General features: G+C 33.5%; 1 protein-coding gene across 1 annotated transcript; it reads right to left on the reverse strand.

Annotated features, from left to right (window-relative positions):
- Positions 1-1,688: 1,688 nt before the first annotated feature.
- On the reverse strand, positions 1,689-20,779 carry LOC129217685 (peroxiredoxin-4-like). The gene is made up of 6 exons (XM_054852019.1): positions 20,479-20,779; positions 13,073-13,190; positions 9,739-9,855; positions 8,849-8,971; positions 6,093-6,258; positions 1,689-1,822 (listed from the first exon to the last, which is right to left on the reverse strand). Exons 1-6 carry the CDS (start codon positions 20,630-20,632, stop codon positions 1,769-1,771), a joined length of 732 nt encoding a protein of 243 aa, XP_054707994.1. The 5' UTR covers positions 20,633-20,779; the 3' UTR covers positions 1,689-1,768.
- Between the last annotated feature and the right edge of the window lie 3,669 nt (positions 20,780-24,448).

Genomic DNA, 24,448 nt, shown 5'->3' on the forward strand with positions numbered 1-24,448 from the left:
CTAAAATTTTATGATTCATGCATTTTTTGCTAAATTTATTAGCTTGGCAGTTTTTATATTTTTTATTTATGGATAGTGAAATCATTATGCATGGACGTCCATATGCAAAGTTGCAAGTGGGGGCTCAAATATTTTCCCTGTGGAAATTGATTTCAGGACAGATTTGAGTTATTAAAATTTGACATTTTTAATAACTTATTCATTAATGGCTGGAGAAGAAATGTTTTTACATTTTTTGCAAAGAAAAAAGTACTAAAAGGAAGGAAGTTCTAATTTCAAAGGGGGGGGGGGCTCTAGCCCCCCTTACCCCCCATATGGGCGCCCTTGTCATTATGATTTATTATTTCATAATGAATGTGAGAACTATTCTAGTCATTTTTGTTCCTATATACTTTTTATTTTGCATAAATATTTTATTTTTTCTGAAATGTTCTTGCTTATGAACATTTTGTGATGTTGTGAATTGAACTGTTGAACCCTGTTTGAACGGTGCTAAAAGAAGCACTCTTATTTAAATATTGACTTTTTTGTTGCATTGCTTTTCTTTTTAAATACTAAAAATAAAAACGCTGTATTTCATGCTAGTCAATAATTGTATACCTAAAATCGAATTTTTGCGGGTTTTATGCACTGATGAAATAATTTGCATTTATTTTTACTTAATTTTTAAGAAAGTTTCAAAAATCTTAATGTATGCATTCCATGAGACTTTCTAGTTTGATATGATTCCAAGTTAAAATTTTCTCTTTTTTTTTTTTTCACCTTATTATATCCACAGATAAATGGTATAAAAGAAGGATCTTGTTTCTTATAAAATTGTAAATCTAACTATAGCTGTACTACAAACAATGGTGACATAGCAACTTTTGTTGCTGTGACATTTCAATTTTCATATTATTATTCTGAAAATGTTAGCTTTCTTTAAACTTGCAATTACATGAGCAAATATTATTAATGTAGTTAATTGTTTTTAAAAGTGATTGCATATTCTTTTGTTTCCATTAAAATTATATTTTTTTTATTGAGTAAAAATTTTAAAAGATAACTTTTTGGCAGAGTTTCATTTTATCTTGCGCTGTATCTTGTACATAGACTACTTAATTTTCAACGAAAAACCAATTTTTAAAACCTTGTTCTATGCTAATTTGCCACAAAACTAATCGATTAAATTGTAAGATTTTGTAAGGATAAAATGCCTCTATGTTCCCTGCATAATTATTGCAAACATCTAGTAGTAAAGGGACGTAAGCGTCGAAAATAAAATATTTCGACAAAAAGTAGTGCAAATGACAGAAACTTACTTGTTTTGAGACAAGAGATAGTACCCCTTTATAGGTGTTGTTATGCAACATGATTTAGAAAAACTTTTCAACCTGCATTCATTTTACTTAAAAAAACTTTTACTTTTGACACTTGCATCCCTTTGCTCCCTGTCTCAACTTTTACTATTGTTGAATAATAATAGTTTTTAGAAAGCTAGAGCTATTTTATTAGTTTTAAAAGCAAAGTGGAATTTGAATGTTGCTACTAGATCCCTCTTATTTTTCTTTCAAAAGCATTGTTTGGAGGTGCTATTCCACTTGTTTAATGTACTTAAATTGAAAATATACATTACTCTTCTGTCATTTGTAGACATGAATCTCGCTCTCATATTGGATGTATTGAATGGTTTAATAAAATTATTTGAATAAGCTTTTTTTCACTTTATTGACGCATCACGAGTTTACACAGAAAAATGTATCAAAAATAGATGCAGTGTTACTTGTTCTTAGGAATCAAACTTGCTGAAATACTTGAGTTTGTCTGCTGGATTAGGAATTATCTGAAAAATTAATATGAAATATTGATATAATGTTATCACAAGATCAACATAAGCAGGATATAAATTATGTAACATACAAAATATATTTCTCTTTCAGAAATGTTGGAAAAGTTCCACATTTAATGAGACTAAATAAATTTTATTTTCAAATTTATTTAAAAAGTTTTAGTTTAAGGTTCAGCTCTCTTTTTGCTAATTAGATTTTAATTAACAAAAACAAACATTTAAATGTAGTCTCTTTTCCCCTCAATTTTAATGGAATAATAATTTTGTTAAATAACAAAAATACAATGTACATTTTTAAGCATTACTGTAAATTATTTTTAAAAGAAAAAAAAAATCCTTCAACAACATGTAACCTTACGAAAATATGAATCCACTTATAAATTTTGTAAAAGTAAGATTTATAACCTTAATTTATTTTTCTGTACGACCTTAAATATAATTCTGAGCTTAGGTAACAAGCCTTTGCATCAATTTCCTGACATTCTTTTTAAAGCACTAGCAATCAGGGCTTGCTCTAGTAGTTTTGTCGCCTCCGGCGGTGTTGACAAGTGCTGCCCCCGCATTTTAAAAGTAAATTTTTAAAATCATCGTGCATACTCTCACGTATTGCTGCAAAAGAAACACTAAAGAACAAATCTGAGTTTTTAATTTTTTTGCCTCCTTACAGTTTGCTATCATGAAATATGCCCCTCTAGGCAATGGAGCCGGGCCTGTTGGTAATACTTCCAGAAGAAAAGAGTTTAATACATCAGTTAGAAAGTAAGATCTATCAAAAATAAGCTAAATTTGGCAAACAATAAATAAAAATTGTAGCAGCAGAATAATTTGATTTAATTCATTTGTTGTTGTTTAGAAAAACCTTTCAAAAAGACATTGTCAATTATACATTTCTTCATTTTTAGCCAACTTTCCCAGTAAAAGTCAGAAAAAGAAGAAAAAAGCATGAAAGAAGGCTTAATGCATCTTAAAAATATCGCGAAAAACAAAAAAAAGTCAAAAATAAATAAAATAATTAAATAAATATTGAAAAATTAAAAATTGGAAAGTAGGGTATTGAGATGGGGAAAAATGTCTGTCAGTCTGTTTGTCTGTCTGTCCCCCCCCCCTCCCCAATAACTTTTGAATGAATAGTCCGATTCGAAAAAACTTTTTTTTGTTCGAAAGATCTCGGCGAGGACACCTCATTCCCATATTTCACTTTTTTATTTGAAACTATTTTTTGTTCAATTCTGAACAGTTCAAAGAAACTTAACATTAGCGCCTACGGGGAAATTCAAGGCAAATCCGAACTGTGAGGCGAATTTGCTTCAAACAAACTTTGTAGGAAAAAGCTTTTGATGAAAAACTTGTATATAAAATATCTTTTTGATTTGAACAATTTTCCGTTCAATTTTGAACAGTTCAAATTCCTTAACATTAGCGCCTACGGAGAAACTGAAAGTCAATGTAGATTCCGTACTTGAAGGCAGATTTACTTCAAACAAATTTTGTTGGAAATAGCTCTTGACGCCAAACTCCAGACATTGGCTCCGAGAATTTAGGGGGACTTGACTCTGACTCCTGTGCCCGACAATTAATCGGACTCCAAATCCCCGACTTCGACTCTGACTTCGTAGCTTTGGCAAAAATTTATACACGGAGGACAAATGACCGACTCCGATTCCTAGATATTCGACTCCGACTCCTTTACCCCAAAATGAGATTGACTCCGACTCTGAAGCTATGGTTTTGACTGTGAAATAATTATTGTTGATCTGACTTGTTTTTATTTTTACGCTAAAGTTTTAATTTAGGTATTCAGTTTTCGGCGAATAAACTCGAAATCATTTATGTTTCTACATAAAGATATGCGCAGACGATTTTTTTTTTTTGACAATGAAAATTATTTTGTTAAGTTGACATTTTATTTTTTTATTTATTTTGGTAAGTGCATTAATTCATTTAAAAAATTGTTTTTGGCAACAGTGGAAAAAGAAAATTTTTTTTTTTTTGATATGATGTATTTATTTTAATGAGCTTATTAATTTTAATTATTGTTTTTTCATTTTGAAAGCTGTTAAAAAATTTTTTAATGGAAAAAAGTGTATTAGCTGCTTTGTTTAAAAGTTGCTGCTATTTTATTTGGTAGGTTTTTTTTTTTTTTAAGATGAGTGAGGAATATTTTAATCCTAGAAATCAGCTTAAAGTATTTTGAAAATATGTTTGACAACATTTGCGATTTTAGCTGTTTTTGAGAATAATGATCAGGTACTAGAAAGTAGTATGGGTATACAAGAAAGTAGGCTCGTCTAGTTCTAGACAGAACTTCTTGTTAACCCACGACACACAATGGAAAGGGGGTTATAAGTTTGATGTGTGTGTGTGTATCTGTCTGTGGCACTCTAGCGCCTAAACGGATGGACCGATCTGGAAAAAAAGAAATTTCAAAAAGAGAGTTGATCGAGAGTTCTTAGCTAGGTTACATCTTTGGATGGCATTAATTAACAAAGATATTAAAAACCTCAAAGGTTTTTTTGCGATTTTTTTCAGCAAAAACATACTTAAAAATTTTAAAATTTAGTACCAAAATAAAGAGTTTTTTTCTGCGTTTGATAGAATGTGTTTGGAACTCCCATGTTATATAGAATTTGAATTATGAGGCCTTTTTAAAGCAGATTTTAAATACGGCTAAGCCTGTATTCAGCAATTAGTAACCGAATTCATTGTTGGCCGACAAGGAAATTAAAAGCAATGATTTAAAATTTTTATCTGTTGCCAGTTTCTATTTGTTAATAAATAAAATACTTGTAATTGATTTCAATAGTATAAGGCTTTTGAAAGAATTTTCAATTTTCCCTCTTGATTCTACAGTTGCAACTCAGCCGGCGGTTTTTAAAATCTTTAATTTTATCGTTGCTTGTATTGTTGCTCAAATAGGTAAGTGAAGATACTTGAAATTTCTAACATAGAAAAATTAGAAAACATTTTTCTAGAATTAACTTAATTACACACCTAGAATCGACAAACAGTAAGACTAAACGAAAAAAGAGCTATTTGTTGGTTTAGAATAATATTGTATGTTAAATTCTATTCTGAATCCAATGCTGATAACGATTGTGACAGTTTAACTATACCAATAAGTAATAAAATATACACTAAAAATAACATTTTGGTGCTAGCCAAAATGAGGACAAAAAACAGTGAAGCACCGTTTATATGTTTTTGAAGGGGCTGCATTAAATAGCGTATAAGGAAGAAACGTACAATAGGTATATGATACTATGTATTGGGGACTGCAGAGACCAATTTAAAAAATGTATAAATGGTGCTTCGTTGTACATGAATATTTAATGGAAGATGCTATTAGAAAAATAAACCCTCCTCAGCTAATCAGCAACAGATATAGAGCTGGTAATTTTGTTTTTTCAGAAAAATTTTAAATGTTTCATTTTAAATAATGTTAATATATAGATTTTGTTTTGTTTTGTCAAGCCATTCACATACTTTTTGATTCAGGCTACAGTTACTCTTTTTATTACTCTTGTTAAGATTTTGTTATCACTCAATAAAAATTATTTTGTCACTCTTTTGGTGTGAAAGTTTGACCCATTCTTTTCGTGGTAAAACATAGCCAGGATTCTCTTTAGGGTGCAAGATTGTAAGATTCCTGCAATTTTTCTAAAATTCCACTCAATTAAAATCACTTTATGGGCTGTTTCCCCTGATCACCATTAGCGGTATAGGAACTGATGTTTTGGGGTATTCTAGCATCTTTTAGAGTGTAGTTCTTAACAAAAATAAAGATGATCCTTTTTAAACATTTTATTACGAAAACTCACATATACACTTTAATAATGAATTTTTAAACTACTGTGCGATTTGATTTTCCTCCATGAGCGGTGGGAGGTAAGAAAACAAGTGCGTCTGAAATTAAAAGAAATTTGGGTTCATTTCAGTTCAGTTCCTTTATTTAGTTTATTTGGTTAGGTTGACACCACAGAGCAAAAATTTTCTAGGTCAAACAATTTTATGTTAGGCTCCTGCGATATAATATTGCTAGGATTTTGGAAAACCACCCATATCATTTTTTCTTTAACCTTTCATTATTTCAAACCAAAATGTCAGAACGGACCACTAAAGGTGAGTTTAAATAAGTGAAATCTAAGTCATTGATCAATGGGACTAGTGACTTTTTTTTCTAAACTTCTATAGCATGAACTGTTAATCGCCTAATTTTTAAAGTCGGTTAAAAAGTGAAAGTTTATTCTCTTAAACCACCACTCACCGTGTCTCCTCCCGGTTTCCAGCCGGCAGGGCACACTTCTCCATGCTTGTCTGTGTACTGGAAAGCCTGTACCAGGCGCAAGGTCTCGTCCACAGATCGACCTACAGGCAGGTCGTTCATGGTGATCTGACGCAGGATGCCCTTGTCGTCAATGATGAACAGGCCCCTAGGAATTGATCATAAAGAGAGGAAAAAAAAAAAAATAATAATTTGAATTCTGACATCTTTAATTCAAATTAGGTTTTTTGCAATCACGTGTGTGTGTATGTAGGCGTGAGCATTTCTCTCCAGGCATGAGTGCGTGGGTATGTGTGTATGTATGCGAATGTTTCTGTGTCTGTGTGTAGGCATGGGTGTGTATGTGTTTGTAGGTGTATGTATGTATGCGTGTGTTTGTGTCTGTGTGCATGCATGAGTGTGTGTGTAGGTGTGTGTATGTATGCATGAGTGTTTGTGTCTGTGTGCAGGCATGTGTGTGTGTATGAGTGTGTAGAAATATGGACGAAACCTGGGGACGGTTTTTGCTAGAGGAGCAGCATCGGGAGGGGCTGGTCGACGGTAGTGCTGCAGAGGGATGCAGGGGGGGGGGGGAAATAAAATCAGCGTAACGCCAAGGACAGTCAAGTGAGAACAATAAGAAATTGATTGCGCAACAATTTTTTCACAGTATGCTTAACGTCTCACATAGGTTGAATTCCACGAGCTCAACCAGTGACTAACAGCAGCGTTCTATGATCTACCAGTCAACTGCAATTTTAGCTGTTGATTGGTTGATTGAAGCACCTGACATTTTTGACCAAAAATAAGTAGTTCTTCACCTGCGTGTTTTTTGTCTGACGTCATAGCTGTCATGTGATCAACCAACCTGTAGTTACCAGTCGAGGTCGTTGAAAGCAAGCATGATCAATAAGAGGTTACTGACGGAAAACAAAATTTTCATTTTAAAATTCCACACAATAAATGCCTCATTTTCTAAAGATGATTTATTTTAAAACCTCATTCATCTGGCACCCTTTTATCCAGATCTTTGGTTAATCTGGATCATATTCGAAGAGGTTTTAGAATGTTTTATTTTCCCATAAATAACTTGAAATTATGATAGGTGAACTAAGTATGCCTCACTTTTGTTTTTTTATTTTAATTAAAACGTGCAGCTCTTGCATTATACAACAAATTCTAGTAACCTAGTAAACATCATGGCATACTCGTCATAGGGTCAATTCAACACCATTGCAGTTGAGCTATGAATGATAACATGTTTGTAGGAATCTTATGCAATTTTGTTCAAAGCATTGTTTTTTGCTGTAATAACTTCTGTAATTTAAGATTTTTTTTTTGCTCATAACCCAGATTATCATTTATCCAGATTGCTTTTGGTCCCAGTAAGTCCAGATAGAGGAGGTTGTACTTTGAAACACAGTGTCATCAATTGATTTGGAAAAAAAAATATATCATTTTTTAACCTAAACTCTAAAAATCTTCTTGAAAATTTAAAATTTCACTAGTTCTGCTGTTTTCTTAGTAAGCTTTATATTGGGTTTTGTCTCCAAAGTCTATCCTCACTCGATGCTTTTTTCTACAATTTCTCTCCCTGCATACTTTTAAGTTCAAATTTTTAGTCAGGGGCCAGTAGACAATTTTAAACAAGTCACTACTTCGTCATTAGTAGACACTGAATTTAGCACATTTTTTAAAAAAAATGAGAACCAGAAAATCCTTCTAAAGGAGGTCTATTGCTGTAGAGCGTGCATATTTGGGATTAAAATACTGCTCATTTTATCTGCATAATTTGCAGTTTTTCAAACACACGGAATTAAAAGGTTCTGTGTGTTTTTTTTTTTTTGCATTAATGGCAAGATTTAAATTTCTCATTAATTCAATGATTGGGCTATATATATGAACATCAATGTTGGTTATAGGATAATATTGACCATTGCATACATATTGGGTGGTATTATTGCCAACGTCTATAATGGATATAAAATATTGGACTCAGTTTTCCTTTTTTCCCTACAAAACAGATACTATTAGCTAAAGGAATCATTTTATATAAAATTTATAAAAGCAAACAACCAAAATATTTTAAATGATCTGCAAAGTAAAAAATTACTTACATGAACAGGCTTGTACATTCATAGAATAAAATATCTTTTCTAAACTAGAAATCTCAGTAGTGCTATATAAAAATGATCAATCAAGTGACCAAAAAAAAAAAAAAAAAAAAAAAGAATTCATCATAATGGATGCTGCATTGCCATTCAATTAAATTCAGAAATTAAACATAAGCCCGCCATATTTCTCGTAACATTTTCAAGATTGTATATGTTAAATCCCTTGCATATATTAAAGTAGAGGGCGCGTTGGCAGTGTGCGTCAAGTAGGTGCGCACACGTGCCCCTATGTCATAAAAACTGATTTTGATTATTATGCTTAGTTAGTTGTTAGTTGTTAGTTTTTGTTGGTTGTTGTCAGTTGTATTTTCTGTTAATGGTTAGGGCGGTGTTTTCAGTTTCTTAAGTTCATTATATGATTTTATATTTACACGTTTTTAATAAATGTATTGTTTTGTTCGAAATGAGTTTATTGCCTATTGAAATACAGTCCACATAACCTACACAAGAGCATCGTACAGTATAATTTTTTGAAATAACATAGAGACAAAGGAAGTTCAAGTAAAGATTAGTAATACCTTAGACACTCGTCTGCAAAATAGCCAAGGTTCCGATACAAATACTTAATTGATGGGTAAACAATACCTGAGGGTGTGTCCAAGGTCCTCGAGGTACACTCCATAATCTTTGGAGATTTGGTGCGTCAAGTCCGACAGGAGGGGAATGTTGATGGGACCCAATCCTCCCACTTTGCGCGGTGTGTTCATCCTGTTGGTGGAAACAAAACGGTAAAACTGAGAAATACATTTTGAAAAATTATTTTATGAAATCATCTTTAAGTCCTTTTGCAATATAAATAAGTATTGTCCATTTTTCACGAGAAAGCACTTCGCCCTGCCTCCTCGAACGCAGAGTTCAATTTTATGCAAGGGTGATCAGAAGCCATCCACGCGATTCTAATGGACACGAAACCAGACATCCTTTACTTGGGCGTACATTTTAATGTGCAAAAGAGCAGGGGTGCCCACAGGGGGGGGGGGGATTATTATGAATGGTGTCGACTTAAAAAATTGGATGCAATTGGATGAAAACTTACAAATGGGCAAAACAAAAGAATAAGTCCTCTACAGAACATAAAACAAAACTTTGAAACTAATGGCAAATACAAAACTATTGATGTATATGCAAAACAATTACTGTAAAAAAAAAGTGATGAAGCAGATGCAATCGGATTTGGAGATTTTCAATTCAAAGAGAAAATTTCCCATCAACAAATACAGCATAACCTCCTCAATTTAACGATTGTCAAGTGACTGGAAAAAATTATCGTTAAATCAAGGAGCATAGACACTTAATACATTCAAATTCGGACCAGTGAACTCTATCATTAAATTGACAAAATTGGGCCTTGTTAAATCAAAGTTATACTGTATATAAATACACGATGCTGGGTAAATAAAGAAATAAAAGAAAATAACTTCAGCTTTTCGGAATAATTTTCCGATACAGGCAACAACTACAATTTGACCACTCACCATGCCAAGTGGGTAAAGGGAGAGTCCACTGAACAGGCGACTACTTCAGTGTTGATGGCACGAAATTCCTTCACTCGATCGCTGAAAGCAATAATTTCTGTTGGGCAGACAAAAGTGCTGAAAGGAAAAAGAACAATTATTTTTTATTTAATTTACGGCAACATTCTGGTTAAAGAAAACTATCCAGAAAATGTCTAGGTTTTATCTATCCTTCTATGAAAGATAACAGGCCCAGCTTTTGTGGTGGGCGACCTAGACGGCCGCCTAGAGGGGCAGATTTTAGGAGCGTCAAATTTTGAAGTTGAAACTTTTTTTTAAAGTATAAATTTCTGTTTAATTGGCATAAAAGATTCACTACTTCAATACAAAAAAAAAATCATAATTCAGAGAGAGCTTGTATATGCAACACCCAGTTTGGAATTTAACTAGAAACTCACTTTAGTTTTAAGCACTTTACTAATACTTTCATTTTATTAATATATTATTTTATATTACTGTTATTATTATTTGAGGGGGGGGGAGAGGGGCACTTGTGAATATCACTTAGGGCGGTGGAACTACTAGAACCGGCCCTGAAGATATATCACACTAAAACTACAATAAACTTAAACATGTTTTTATGAAAATTAGTGCTTCCTCCAGACTAAAAAAGGGGCAGGGTGCTTCCAGATGAAAAGGCACTATAATTCAATTAAAAGACCACATTTAAGTAGATAGTTTGTAGGGTGCTTTTTTCCCTTTTATGTATACAATATGCATTCAGAATTTAGGTATATCTTAATAGTAATTATTTTTTAATAATTACCGAGAATCTTCATAATGTTAAGTTTCGAAGATTTATATTAAAATCAAATTATAAGGGAAACAAGGAAAATTTATTTTAAGGTCAAAAAACCTTTGGGATGAAGTTATGTCAAAACTTGGGGCAAGGAGGTGCGCATTGAGAAATGCAAAAAAAAAAAAAAAGAGTGCAGGGTGCAGCACCCTCCTAAAAAGGTCTAAGGTGAAACATTACAAACTATTTAATAATTTAGGACATTAACAAACAGGGATAAAATTCAAACATTTCAGTAGTATTTGACCATTTTAATCTTTGTATTTTCCTACTGTAAATGCCATGTAGTTTTTCTACAATTTTACTCAATTTCTTAAATGCTGTCAACTTTAATTTAACCAAGTTTGCAATATTTGGGTATACAGCCCAGACATTCTGTTCAGAGGGGAAACACTTCTTTTAGTTCGGGATTTAGCATAGTGTTAATCCCTCCTCCCTATAACCTGTAAAAAAAACCGCAAGCTACAAAATTGGGCAAAGTAAATTTAGACATTACTGATAAATTTAAAATCTTTTTGGATTATCTTCTAGAAATATTTTTATCAGGTGTTTTTTCCAAAACAAAGACCAAATTCTCATCTGGAACATAGGTAATTAAAAAAAAAAAACATGAAATATTCAACAAGAAAAAAAACCCTAAAAATAACAATAAAGAAGTGTGTTTACGTGGCAGGATTACAAAGAGCCACTTTTTTAGCCTACTTTCCCAATAAAAGTCAGAAAAAGAAGAAAAAAACATGAAAGAAGGCTTAATGCATCTTAAAAATATCGCAAAAAACAAAAAAAGTCAAAAATAAAATGATTAAATAAATATCGAAAAATTAAAAATTGGAAAGTAGGGTATTGAGATGGGGAAAAATGTCTGTCGGTCAGTCTGTCTGTCCCCCCCCCTAATAATTTTTGAATGAATAGTCCGATTCGAACAAACTTTTTTTTGTTCGAAAGATCTCGGCGAGGACACCTCATTCCCATATTTCACTTCTTGATTTGAACTATTTTTTGTTCAATTTTGAACAGTTCAAAAAAACTTAACATTAGCGCCTACGGGGAAATTCAAGGCAATTCTGAACTGTGAGGCGAATTTGCTTCAAACAAACTTTGTAGGAAAAAGCGTTTGATGAAAAACTTGTATATAAAATATCTTTTTGATTTGAACAATTTTCCGTTTAATTTTGAACAGTTCAAATCCCTAAACATTAGCGTCTACGGGGAAACCGAAAGTCAATGCAGATTCTGTAATTGAAGGCGGATTTACTTCAAACAAATTTTGTTGGAAATAGCTCTTGACGCCAAACTCCAGACTTTGACTCCCAGAATTTAGGGGCACTTGACTCTGACTCCTGTGCCCGACAATTAATCGGACTCCGACTCTGACTTCGTAGCTTTGGCAAAAATTTATTCACGGAGGACAAATGACTGACTCCGATTCTTAGATATTCGACTCCGACTCCTTTAACCCAAAATGAGATTGACTCCGACTCCCCAGCTATAGTTTTGACTGTGAAATAATTATTGTTGATCTGACTTGTTTTTATTTTTACGCTAGAGTTTTAATTTAGGTATTCAGTTTTCGGCGAATAAACTCGAAGTCATTTATGTTTCTACATAAAGATATGCGCAGACAATTTTCTTTTCTTTTTTTTGACGATGAAAATTATTTCTTTAAGTTGACATTTTATTGTTTTTATTTATTTTGGTAAGTGCATTAATTCATTCAAAAAATTGTTTTTGGCAACAGGGGAAAAAGAAACGATTTTTTTTTGATATGATGTATTTACTTTAATGAGCTTATTATATTTAATTATTATTTTTTCGTTTTGAAAGCTGTTAAAGATTTTTTTAATGGAAAGAAGTGTATTAGCTGCTTTGTTTAAAAGTTGCTGCTTTTTTTTATGCATTTTTTTTAGATGAGTGAGGAATATTTTAGAAATCAGCTTAAAGTATTTAAAAAAATTTGCGATTTTAGCTATTTTTGAGAATATTGATCATGTACTAGAAAGTAGTATGGGTATCATGGAAAGTAGGCTCGTCTAGTTCTAGACAGAACTTCTTGTTCACTACAAAAGATCGAGTGTGTGGACAAGCTCATATCTTCAACATTGGAAAATAGATTCCTAATGAATTAAAATGCCAAACCAGTGCTGGACCTAGCATAGAGTAAGGTTTTTTTTTCCCCCCAGGGTGGCAACTTCTGCGAGGCAGCAAATTAGCCCTATCACTTTTTTTTTTCGAACCTAGATACAAAACTTGAAGGAAGATAAATCTCACTTTATAAAAAATATCAAACTGTACCCCTTATGAAAAGTAGAAAAATTGAAAAATTTGGAGTGCAAAATAACTTTTTTAGAGCATTGCCTTTTTATGATTTTTAAAATTGCTTTTCGCTTCCAACGTTAATTTGTTCAATTATTACTACAACATGAAAGCTTTACTGTTTAAGCACAACATGCTCAAATTTGAATGCTGGAATAATTTGAAGAATTTAGTAGAAATACTTACAAATCAAGAGGATAGAAGAAGAATACCAAGTACTTTCCTTTGAAGTCTGCTAATTTTAATTCTTTGAACTCTCCCCTGATGACGGCTGTGCTCTCCCATGCTGGAGCAGGCTTGGAAACTAGAAAGTAGATTAAATGGAATATATATTTAAAAAAAATTACAGCTTCTGAAATTAAAAAATACTTTTTTGAAAATGCTATGCAAAGTCATTGATGTAAGAAGTACAGAATCAAACTGGATAAAGGAGGCTGAAAAATTTTCACACCTTGATTATTTTGACGATTATCAAAATCAATTGCTTACAGTCATGGGCGAGCCAATATACAAAATTTTAATTGGGGGGAGGGGGGGGCTCAGATATTTTCCCCATGGTTTAGCAGAATATTTTCCTCATGAAAACAAATTTTAGTACAGATTAGATAGATTAAAATTTGACATTTATAATAACTTATTTATTAATGGCTGGAGAAGGAATGTCTTTACATTTTTGCAAAGAAAACAAAAACTAAAAGCAAAGAAGTTCCAACTTCTAGGGGGGGGGGGGGGGCTTGAGCCCTCAATTGCCTCCTCATTTGGGCGCTCATGCCTATAGCTTAACTACTAAATACAATTTGCCCCTATCTGACAGAGCAATTTTGCATCTCAAATTATTTTACTTCAAATGGCCGCTTGAGATTCATTCTAGCAAAAATAGAGCGACTAGTTATTGATTAAACTTATTTACCATGTATGGCATCACTATGCTTTTTTTTTTTGTATAAACAGTTAGGTGCATGATTAGTTAGCAATTAGCATATGAATGCCTCAGTTGCCAAATCGATTACTAACTCCCCTTATTAAAAATATCCTCATTTCCGCTTTAATAGTGCTTAATCAATGCTTAGCATGTGAATTTATATTTAACTTTCGGTTCAATACATTTCTGATCCTGCGATGACAGAAAATGTAACACGAGGGCCCAATCACTCCTATGGATAACACTATCTTCTTCATCACTTTTTTCGACTTTTTGTTTTATGGAGTTAATCGATTTGGCCAGTGAAGCATCCATATAGCTGTTTTGATAACATCAGACCCAGATAATATAAACGCCATTTGCAGAAAATATTCAAGGGTAGTCGACAGTTTTGATATTTAAAAAAAAAATTTGATTTTTTAAAAAAAGCGAAAAATGTTCCCAAAAAAAAACAAAAAAAAAAACAATCCAGGTCGCATAGTTGTACTCGACTTGCTTTCAACAGTGCATTTTGCTGTTGGGCTTACATCACTTGGGCACAGTGTTGTTCTGCAGACATTAAAAAATATATATTTGAGCATTTAGACAGTTTCAAACTTTATCTAGGTCTCGTTTAAAGCCCTGAATCATAGAATAAAGAACGACCTGTCCGTCATCATTGGGCAAAATGACGATTTCTTCCTATATCTGCAATGGTGAAGGAGCGGATTTTGCTTCTTGATTGTGGTTTCCTATTAGTTCCATGTTAATTCACAATCAATAAGCAAAACACATTACTTCATAATAGCAGACATAGGAAGAAAGCAACATTCAGCCCCAAGATGGTGTATGTGTTACTACTTAAATTACGATTTAGGGCTTTAGTCTGGCTAACATCATTAAACATTTTGAGGTGGATTTTCTTCTATTGACATTGCATAAAAGTACATAGGATAACGTACAAAATATCCATGAAACACTGATTTGAAAAATAGAAAAAGGCCAGGTAAGCAAAGGAGTTAGGCATATGCAGACATCAGAAGAAAACGAGAACACAAATAAAAATTCATATAATTTTGAAAAGAATACTGCCGTGCTAAATGCAAAAGTGGTAGCTGCAGTCTGGTTCAAAATGAGAGATTTCCGTTTAAAGTTATGTGCCTCCATGTATTTGATTCAAATAAAAAATTTTTAGAATTTCTTTAAAAATATTTTCAATCAACAAATAACCATAAAACATTACATTTGGGTAAAATAAGTGAAAAAGAACCACCTCCTAACAATAACTCAATTTTTATTAAAAAAATGACTTGTGCTTAGCACAGCAGAATAGTTTAAGCAAAGCTCTAGACTAAAAATTCTGAATAGTAGCCACTGGCTACTATTCACAAAAAAAAGATAGCCATCTTTAAAAAAATTCAGCACAAAAATAAACAACCTCAAGGGAATTTGCTCTGAAATACGTTGCAAAAATAGGGGGCTGGTGCCTTAAAAAGTGGGGGGTCAAAAGAGATGTGAGGAGGGGGGACAGGTTAGGTGCACAGTGCCAGTAAAGTTATTTTTAAAATTTAATTTCATTGTTGATTAAATGACTTCATCAAACAAATTTGTGACACAGCCTCAAAAATGGGGACAGATGGTCACATGGTAAAATCCCTTCATGCAATTTAAAGCTACATTTTAGTTTTTATGAAACAATAACATGAGAAAAATATGAAATACACAGTAATTTAGCTAATTCTTTCTTCATTTAACACATGAATAAATCCATTCATGGCACCACTTAATTCCTATAGGCTGTGACAATTACTGAAACTCATGACAACAAAGAGGGCGTTAGAGGGAACACCTGTTTCCATTACGTTGCCTTTGATTGGTGGATGCAGTAACTCATGGCACAACAAAGAGGGCTCTACAGGGAACCCGTTTCCATTACTTTGCCTTTGATTGGTTGATGCAGGAGTTCCCTTCAGCACCTCATGCGGTCAAAATGGGTGACGTCCAATCAAAAATAAACAAACATTGACATTGATTGGTGGATGCATGAGCTGCATTGGTTTAACACAGAAAAGTCATAAATTGTCAAGGCTCGTTAAGGGTCAGCGCAACTAGTGGGGGCCATGATCAATTATAATATTTTTTGATCTACTGTTCGTTTTGAACTCGGGAAAAAAAGAGGTGCGAAGCCTTTGTACTTTTGAAAGATGAGAGGCAGTTGCTCCACCTACAAGCCGCCTATGGGTGCCAAGCATTGTCGACTGTTATACAAAACGTCTTAAGATTGGAAGCGTGCTGTTGTAGCACAATATACAGTACAATTTTGAACAAATAATGAAACAAATATATGGTCGCCACTTCTGAGGACCAAGACTTGATTTTTTTGGCCACCATTTTCAATGAAATGATCACCTGTTGGAGACCTATGACCGTTAATCTAGAGCCAAGAAATAATTTCAGCTTACATGTTGAAAAAAACGAAGTACAGGAATTAAATCATTCAAAATATTTCACAGCATTTATTATATTGACTATTACTAAATTGACTAGGACCAGCTTAGCTGGTCGTCACTTTTGTATTTGTATATTTTATTTTGGATCATTTAAATGGCCCTAATATTGTGATCAATATCATTCTGAGGTATGAAATACACATAAGCCCCATATACAAATACAAATACAAAAGTGACGACCAGCAACAGGCTCTGGGCCCAGCTAGACTGGTCCTAGTCAATTTACAATCCCCAGTGAAGATCAATGGCCCTCTTAAAACTGTCTACTCCTTTGCTCATTACCACCTCTTCCGGTAAGCTGTTCCAAGGTTCCACTACCCTGCTAAAATAATAATTTTTCCTAATATCCATGTTAGCCTGAGATTTAAATAGCTTAAAACAATGACCCCTTGTCCTGTTTTCAGTGCTAAACTTTAGCCCCGTAACATCTTTCGTTTTAATAAATTTAAACAGCTGAATCATGTCCCCTCGGTCTCTTCTTTGCTCAAGACTGTACATTTTTAGCCTTCTAAGCCTGGAATCATAATCTAAGTGGGAAAGTCCACTTATTATCCTTGTAGCCCGCCTTTGAACCCTTTCCAATACATTAATGTCTTTCTTAAGATAAGGAGACCAAAACTGAACAGAATACTCCAAATAGGGTCTTACCAAACTTCTATATAAGGGCAGAAGAACTTTTTTAGATTTATTTGAAATAGATCTATTGATAAACCCAAGCATCTTCTTGGCTTTGTTGCTAGCAATGCTGCACTATTGGCTAAACTTGAAATCCTGACTTATTAGGACCCCCAGATCAGTAACTTTGTCTGCCTGACTAATGACTGAACCTTGCAAATAATAACTTGTACACTTATTTCCATGCCCTAAATGTAGCACTTGACATTTCCCAACATTAACAGCCATACCCCATTTATCAACCCACTCCGTAATATGATCTAGATCCTCTTGCAGCTGATTTGCTTGTTCTTCATTTTCTACTGTCCCCATAACTTTGACATCATCAGCAAAACAATTCATGTTCCCAGAAATATTTTTGTGAATATCGTTCATAAAGACAATGAACAAAACAGGCCCTAACACTGATCCTTGAGGAACCCCGCTTAAGACCTCACTCCAATTAGAATAATTTCCCCTTACAACTACTCTTTGTTTCCTTCCGGTCAGCCAATTTTTTACCCAAATGAAAGTTTTCCCTCCTATTCCTATATCAGCTAATTTGCTAAGTAGAGCAACATGCGGTACCTTATCGAAAGCTTTTTGAAAATCAATGTAAACAACATCTACAGGCTTCTTATTGTCCAAAGCCATGGTAACTTTGTCATAAAAATGTAATAAATTAGTTGCACAAGATTTACCTTTCCTGAAACCGTACTGAAAACTAGTCAATAGATTATTAGTCTCTAGAAAATTTACTATCTTAATTTTCATCAATGTTTCAAAAATTTTGCAAACCACCGAAGTTAGACTCACAGGTCTATAATTTCCCGCACTCCCTTTAGACCCTTTCTTGAAGAGCGGTGTAATGTTAGCCAGCTTCCAGTCCTCTGGCACTGTCCCCGAATTATAAGAAACATTGAAAATGTTTGCGATTACATCTGCTAATTCCTCTGCACATTCAACTAAAATTTTCGGATAAATATTATCTGGCCCCGGAGCCTTAGTCTCTTTAATTTTTTTTCAAATGAAGTAAAACGTCATCCCTGGAAAATACAAAGTCCTCAAGCTGTACTATAGCTTGTGTCTTGTTGGTGTCAACTGTTGAGATAGTTATCGTTAAAAACACTCGAAAAAAAGTTATTAAGAACATTAGCAATATCACTATCGTCCTGAATTAAAATTCCGTGCTCATCAACCAGTGGCCCAATATGACTATTTCGAACTTTCCCCGAATTAGCGTATGCAAAAAACCTCTTGGGATTCCTGTTTATGTTATCTGCCAGTCTTTGCTCCAACTCTCTTTTTTGAATCCGTACCAAATACTTAAATTTACGCCTTGCCTTACAATATTGGAGCCTATCTGCACTGTGACCTGTTTCTCTAAACCTATAAAAAGCAGCTTGCTTGTAATTTAGAGCGTCTTTAGTTTCCCTGGAGAACCACATTGGCCAAATTTTAGTGTTGACACCCTTTCTCCTAAAAGGAACATGATCCCTAACCGTATTCGCTAGATTTTCCTTAAACTCTGCCCACTGAAGATTCACATCGCTATTGTCCAATCCAGAAGAAAAAACTGCTTTCAAACTCTGCCGAAGTGCCACAAAGTCAGTATTTCTGAAATTGGGCACAAACCTAAAATTCTCTACTTTGTGCATATCAAATTTAATCCCAAACCTAATACTGTTGTGGTCACTATCTCCAATGTGTTCCCCTACACATAACCCCTGAACAGAGCCTTCCATGTCGCAGAAAACTAGATCCAAAATCACGTCCTGTCGAGTACCCTGAGTTAAAATTTGATCTAAGAAACAGTCACCAATTACTTTCAAAAAATCCTCTTCTCTGCTATTACTATGGTAAAAATTATTCCAATCAATTCCTGGAAAATTAAAATCTCCCATTATGATGACTGACCCCTTGCTAGAAATGTCACTAATAATACTAAACATCTGTTCGTCTTGACCCTGGCTTAAGTTGGGTGGCCTATAAATATTCCCCAAACTTAGTTTTTTGCCCCTATTACTAATCAACTCCAGCCAAATCATATCAATCTCATTAGGTTTATCATTAATTACCAATTTGTTGCAAATTAAAGTGTCTCTGACATAAAATAAAACCCCACCACCTCTTTTACCTACTCTATCTTGTCTAAACAAATTATACCCAGCAATAGATAATAAATCTTCATCACTTTCGGTAGCCCATGTCTCGGTAACTCCAATAATATCCAACCTCTTGTCTATAATTATGCTTTTCGATTCTTCCATCTTGTTCCTTATACTACGAGCATTTGTATAAAAAACCTTAAGTAAGCCCATCTTACTTTTATTTAATGCTGCACGATTGTTTGAATCCCAAGTGTTAAAATCTTTTCTCTTATTAGCCACCCTATTTCCGTTTCTACTAAAATCCCGATAGTTAGTACCCTTTCGAATTCTGCTCCTTAAACCATGCCCCCCATTCCAACTTAGTTTTTTGATTTTGAAGCCTCTAAAACCAAACCACTAACCATTTTGACCCCTGTAGAGCTCAGATGTAGGCCATCCCTAGCAATCCAATCTCGTTTACATCTACTCCACACATCAATAAACCTGATACTACGCTTAACGCAAATTTCCTTGAGTACCAGGTTCATACACCTAGCCCGTTGGTTTAACCAACTCCGATGCACTCCATACCTGGGAAGCAAACCAACCACTTGGACATTTGCCGAACAGTTGGTTGCTTTGTCCAACAGGGAATCCCATTCCTTTGTAAACTCATCATTGTTACTATGGCCTACATCGTTAGTTCCCACCCACAAAGTAACTACATCTTCTTCATTAAATACCCCCTTCTTTTCAGCAACCCTATTTACATCTCTCACCCGAGCCCCTGGCAAACAACATCTAGCCACCTTACGTCTAACTCTGCCTATTGAGTTTCCCACCTCACGCACCATTGAATCTCCCAAAATTATACCCTTTGTTTCCCAGTCAGTCGCCTCAGCAATAACTTTCCCCTTTACCTCTGGAATTTTCCCACTATCTAACACACAGCTAATTCCCACATCCTTTTTACTAACTTCCTCCTTTAATTCTGGAATATTCCCACTATCTAACACACAGCTAATGCCAACCTCCTTTTTGCTAACTTCCCCCTTTCCCTCTGGAGTGTTTACCCCATCTACACGCCTACAGCCTAATGCTAACTTACCCTCCAAAGTAAGCATCCTAACTCTGATTGCTGAGAGTTCAACACAATTTGTGCAAATGAAATCCTTCTCAGACTCATCCTTCCCCTTAAACAAGCCCCAATATAATTAAAGTGTAAGTCTGAAAGCAATCATTGTCTGTAATTTTTAGACTTGCAACCAAAATCCTAAATGAAAAATTATTTCAGCAATAGAAAAATTAATTAGTCATTAATTATATTCAAAATATGCTCTAAGAAGTTTTAAAGAATAAAAATGAAAATTCAAGTCGCTATAATAATTCTAAAAACCAAGATTATTGGCGATCAAAGCTGCAATTGAAAATGCATACTTTGTGCTTTGCTGGTAACTAAGTTCTGCCCGACAGAGGACTTTGTTGTTTCTTGAGGATAAACATGACCACCGGCATACGAATAGCAGGCTTCTTCCGAAAAAGTAGCGGCCGGAATAGTTAGAGCAACAATGAAGAAAAAGATTACAACCATTGTGATCAACGTGGAAGAATTTAAAAATGCAAACGTAATCTTTTACTCAAGTGCATCCCAGAGATCAGATTATCTTTTCGGATTTGTACATCTGTCAATTCACTTTTATTCAAATCGAAATCATACGAATCATTCTTCTTGCTTCTTCCTCATGAACCGGTTACAGTTTGTAAGAAATGTAGTAATTTCAGACTAATTTTTTGATTTGATGAAAGAAATAGTTGCAAGATAGATTCAAAATAATCCCTTCTCAAAGCAATTGTTTCTCAAATGAGAAAATACGATTCACAATAAGATTTTTATTCCAACTCTCGGACTATAAAAATAAAGTTGGCAATAGTCTGCTTGTGTCTTCTGCTTTGAAATTGTTTTGTTTCTGTCTGCTCGGGTAAGATTTGAAGGAGAAATCAATTTTCGAAATCTTAATCTTTAAAATGCCTTTCGTATTATATTTTTTTACATAGAGAAAAACCATTAAGTTACTCCTGAAAGAAAGACAAGGGAATTTTTGCTTGCATGATATCTATTTTGATGTTGCAAATATCACATTTCTCTCCCATATAGTATCTCATTCACGTGTGGAGATTTGAAATTGGTAAAAACCATCTCCGTAATTGTTTAATTTTTGTGAAATTAAGGTTTTTAATTTATAATTTTTGAATTAAGTTCAAATAAAAGCACAATTTTGAGATTATAAAATAGTATTTAGCTATTTGGTTATTAATTCTTTTTTAGTACTTGAAAAGAGGCATTTTTTTTTTCCGTTCAGTGATAATCACAAAAAATAAAAGACAATGTTTCAGTTATAAAATTCTAAGTAAACAGAAGGAAAAAAGTAAATGAAAATTAAGTATAAATCTTGGTGCCTGAATAGTAGTAATGTTAGAAATGTAGTTGTTATTTAATTACAATTTTAAAAAGTTAAAGATAATTGCTTTATATTCTGAAGTTCGACCTGAAAATTCGTAGCAAGTAATTTTGTTCAAGAGAAAATATTTGACGATTTCAGAGAGGGAAAATAGGTTCCCTAGGTTTAAAAAACATATTTCAAGAATAAAACAGTATGGATGAAATGTAAAATTTCTCAATGAGTGTTTGCTCTTTGCCCCTCCCCTTCATCTCATTTCAAAGAGCCTCTACTTTCAATGTGGAAAACATTTTGAGCTTCCAAGGGAAGGCAGAAGCTACAAAAAGGTATCTTCTGTGACTTCTTGTGTTTTGTGACTCCTGCTTAGCTCTGGAAATTCCAAAAAAAAAAAAAAAAATATATATTGAAAAAGGGACTCTTTTTAGCTTTGAAATCCAGAGCCACTGAGAGGGGAGAAAATCAGGAAAAAACCTGGGAGGAGGGGTTTGGTTTCCCCAAGAAAGAACAACAAAGGATAGGCTGTTTGTATCTTGACTTGCAACCTGTTATCCTCTTAAATAGCATTGCTGTTACCATGTGCACAATAGTTTTTGTGAATTTCTGCAGTTACACGTCTAGTACATGCTTTGGTTCCTACATTTATTTGAATATACAGAACCTCGTTTATGCGGTCCTATTTTTCTGGATTAAATTTGTGGAATTAAACAATTTTTGTATTCATCTAAATAATAATTCCAAAATCTGATAGCAAGATAGGAACTATAAATGTGCAAATATTTGCTCTTTATTTTGATTAAAATACCCAACTCTTAGAAGGTCGTGCAATAAATTATAGTTAACCTAATCAACAACATGGCGTATCGGGAGTGTCAGTCCGACATCACGGCAGCTAAAATATAAATGATAAAATGTTTCCGAGCAACAGCAATAATCATATGTGATTTTATTACAAAGCATCGTTTTTTGCTGATATAAAAAATAAGTCTGCTTATTTAAGAATGTGTTTTACTTATTATTCAGATTTTCCTTAATCGGGATTGTCTTTGATCCCATTTAGTCTGGATAAACAAGGTTGTAATGTAGTTGGTTTTAGACAGAAAGAGGGAGAGTGAATTCTGGGAATTCACTACTCTGTTAGCTATATAGTATTTTTTATTTTGCACATTATTGTACAAACAAATTTTTATTACTTATGGAAAAACTCTTCCTTGGATACAGGTACTTTTGTTTTGTTAAAGTGGAGTTATTCATTAGTAACATGTTATATATTATTTTATTAATTCAACTTGGCCCTTTGGGTTGATATTAGTGGTCAAGTTGAACCTTTGGCACACCTCTGGAACCCTTGCCACAGGCGGTAACTTCCGTGGTGCTGCAAATCCCCCCCCCTTTCTGTGTCTTTTCCTTGAAATTTCAAAGACAGGTAAGGATGGCATTATCAAGATTTGTCCTGGCTCGTAAAAATTGATGACCTGGCACTGGTTGATGTTACTCGCCTCCCTGTTTCTAAGCATCAGTTAATGTTTCCTTGTTGAAAAGAGTTTTCAGCACTTAAACTTACTTGTGGTAATGTGTATCTATTCTTACCAGAACTTGAAAAGTTGCCCTTGAGAGTCAAGGTGAACCTATTCCTCGATACAGTCGACGCTCGTTATAATGACCCTTGTCATCCAAGCAATATAGGTTGCTATAACGAGAGGTCCTTATAGTGTATTGCATATTATTTAGTCATTTTTTAAAATGCACGAATAATTTCTCATTTTGAAAGAGAATCAATAAACTAACAAATTAACATTAATTTATTTTTCTCTTTTAAAAAGTTTTATGATTCAATTATTGTTGAAGCTTTCCGCTTTTTTGACTTTTTCAAAAAATTTATATATTATAATTCGTAATGTCTACCATTTGTGTGCAGTTTTCATCACTTCTTTGACCCTATACCAACAAATAACTCTTTTCAATAGAAATATTTTATCTTTAGAAACATAAAATGTTTAAGTATTAATTTTCGAATTGTTAATCTTGAGGATAATACCAAAATTGGAACTTACTTTTGGACGTTATATTGGGATGAACGATTGAGTTCGGACGCTCAAATGGATGATAAAATAGCATTGCATATACAGACTAGGAAATGGGACATCATGCATCAGTCGCTATAATGGAAGATTCGCAGTAATAGGAAGTCGTTCTTTAGAGCCCTGACTGTAATAATAAGAAGTATGTACGATATTCATTTCATCCCTGTTTGAAGTGTAGAAACAAAGAATGCCAAACCTTGGTGGTGCTGATGACTCTATAAAAAGTTTTGTTTAAAAAAAGTCTCACAAACTAATTTTAATTTTTGCCTTCCTTTTTATCAGCATTTTAAATTGCAATTCTTTCTTACTTATGTGTTCTTGCTGTGTACAATTTTTTGAACTAACCCATAAATCTCTTACTGGTTTCAGTTTCATGGCTTTCTGGAAAAATTGTACTTTTTGGCTGAAACGCATCTCGAAGAATTTTTTATACAGTGTTCCTGTGACTATCGTTTTCCTGGACAGTGTAGGTTATGTCGCTAAAGTTGAAGGAATTTCTATGCAGGTAATTGAGCATTTTCTCATTATTCATGTATCATTTACAATTTGTTTGCAAGAAAATAAATGCAAGATAGTTTCATGTCAAAGTAAAATTTGTTCCTGCCTAAAAAGAGAGGAACATCGATCCTCTCTAAAGTTTACTGTATCAAGTACTGCTCAGTTTTATTCTCTATGCCAGAAAAAGATAAAACATTTTGTTGAAATTTTTTAGTAAATGATTAAGTTATTCCAAAAACTTTTCCCTTTTAATACATTTTGTATAGTGACAAGGAAAAAAAGTATAGTACAAGCTCTAAAGTTTATTAACTGTTTAAAATGCAGGGACTTCAAATTTGATGCCTTAATGGTGTTTTTTAATCTCTTAAA

The sequence above is a fragment of the Uloborus diversus genome, chromosome 2 (genome assembly GCF_026930045.1).
Source record: "Uloborus diversus isolate 005 chromosome 2, Udiv.v.3.1, whole genome shotgun sequence".
In the NCBI taxonomy this organism is placed as follows: Eukaryota; Metazoa; Arthropoda; class Arachnida; order Araneae; family Uloboridae; genus Uloborus; species Uloborus diversus.

Bases quoted from the DNA above. Each gene is read 5' to 3' on its own strand.
- LOC129217685 (XM_054852019.1), bottom strand. From the start codon at position 20,632: ATGGTTGTAATCTTTTTCTTCATTGTTGCTCTAACTATTCCGGCCGCT. The intron at 8,972-9,738 runs GTGAGTGGTCAA...TTCCACCAACAG, and splicing joins CCCTTTACCCACTTGGCATG to GATGAACACACCGCGCAAAG. The intron at 1,823-6,092 runs GTGAGTGGTGGT...TTAATTTTTCAG, and splicing joins GGAAACCGGGAGGAGACACG to ATAATTCCTAATCCAGCAGA.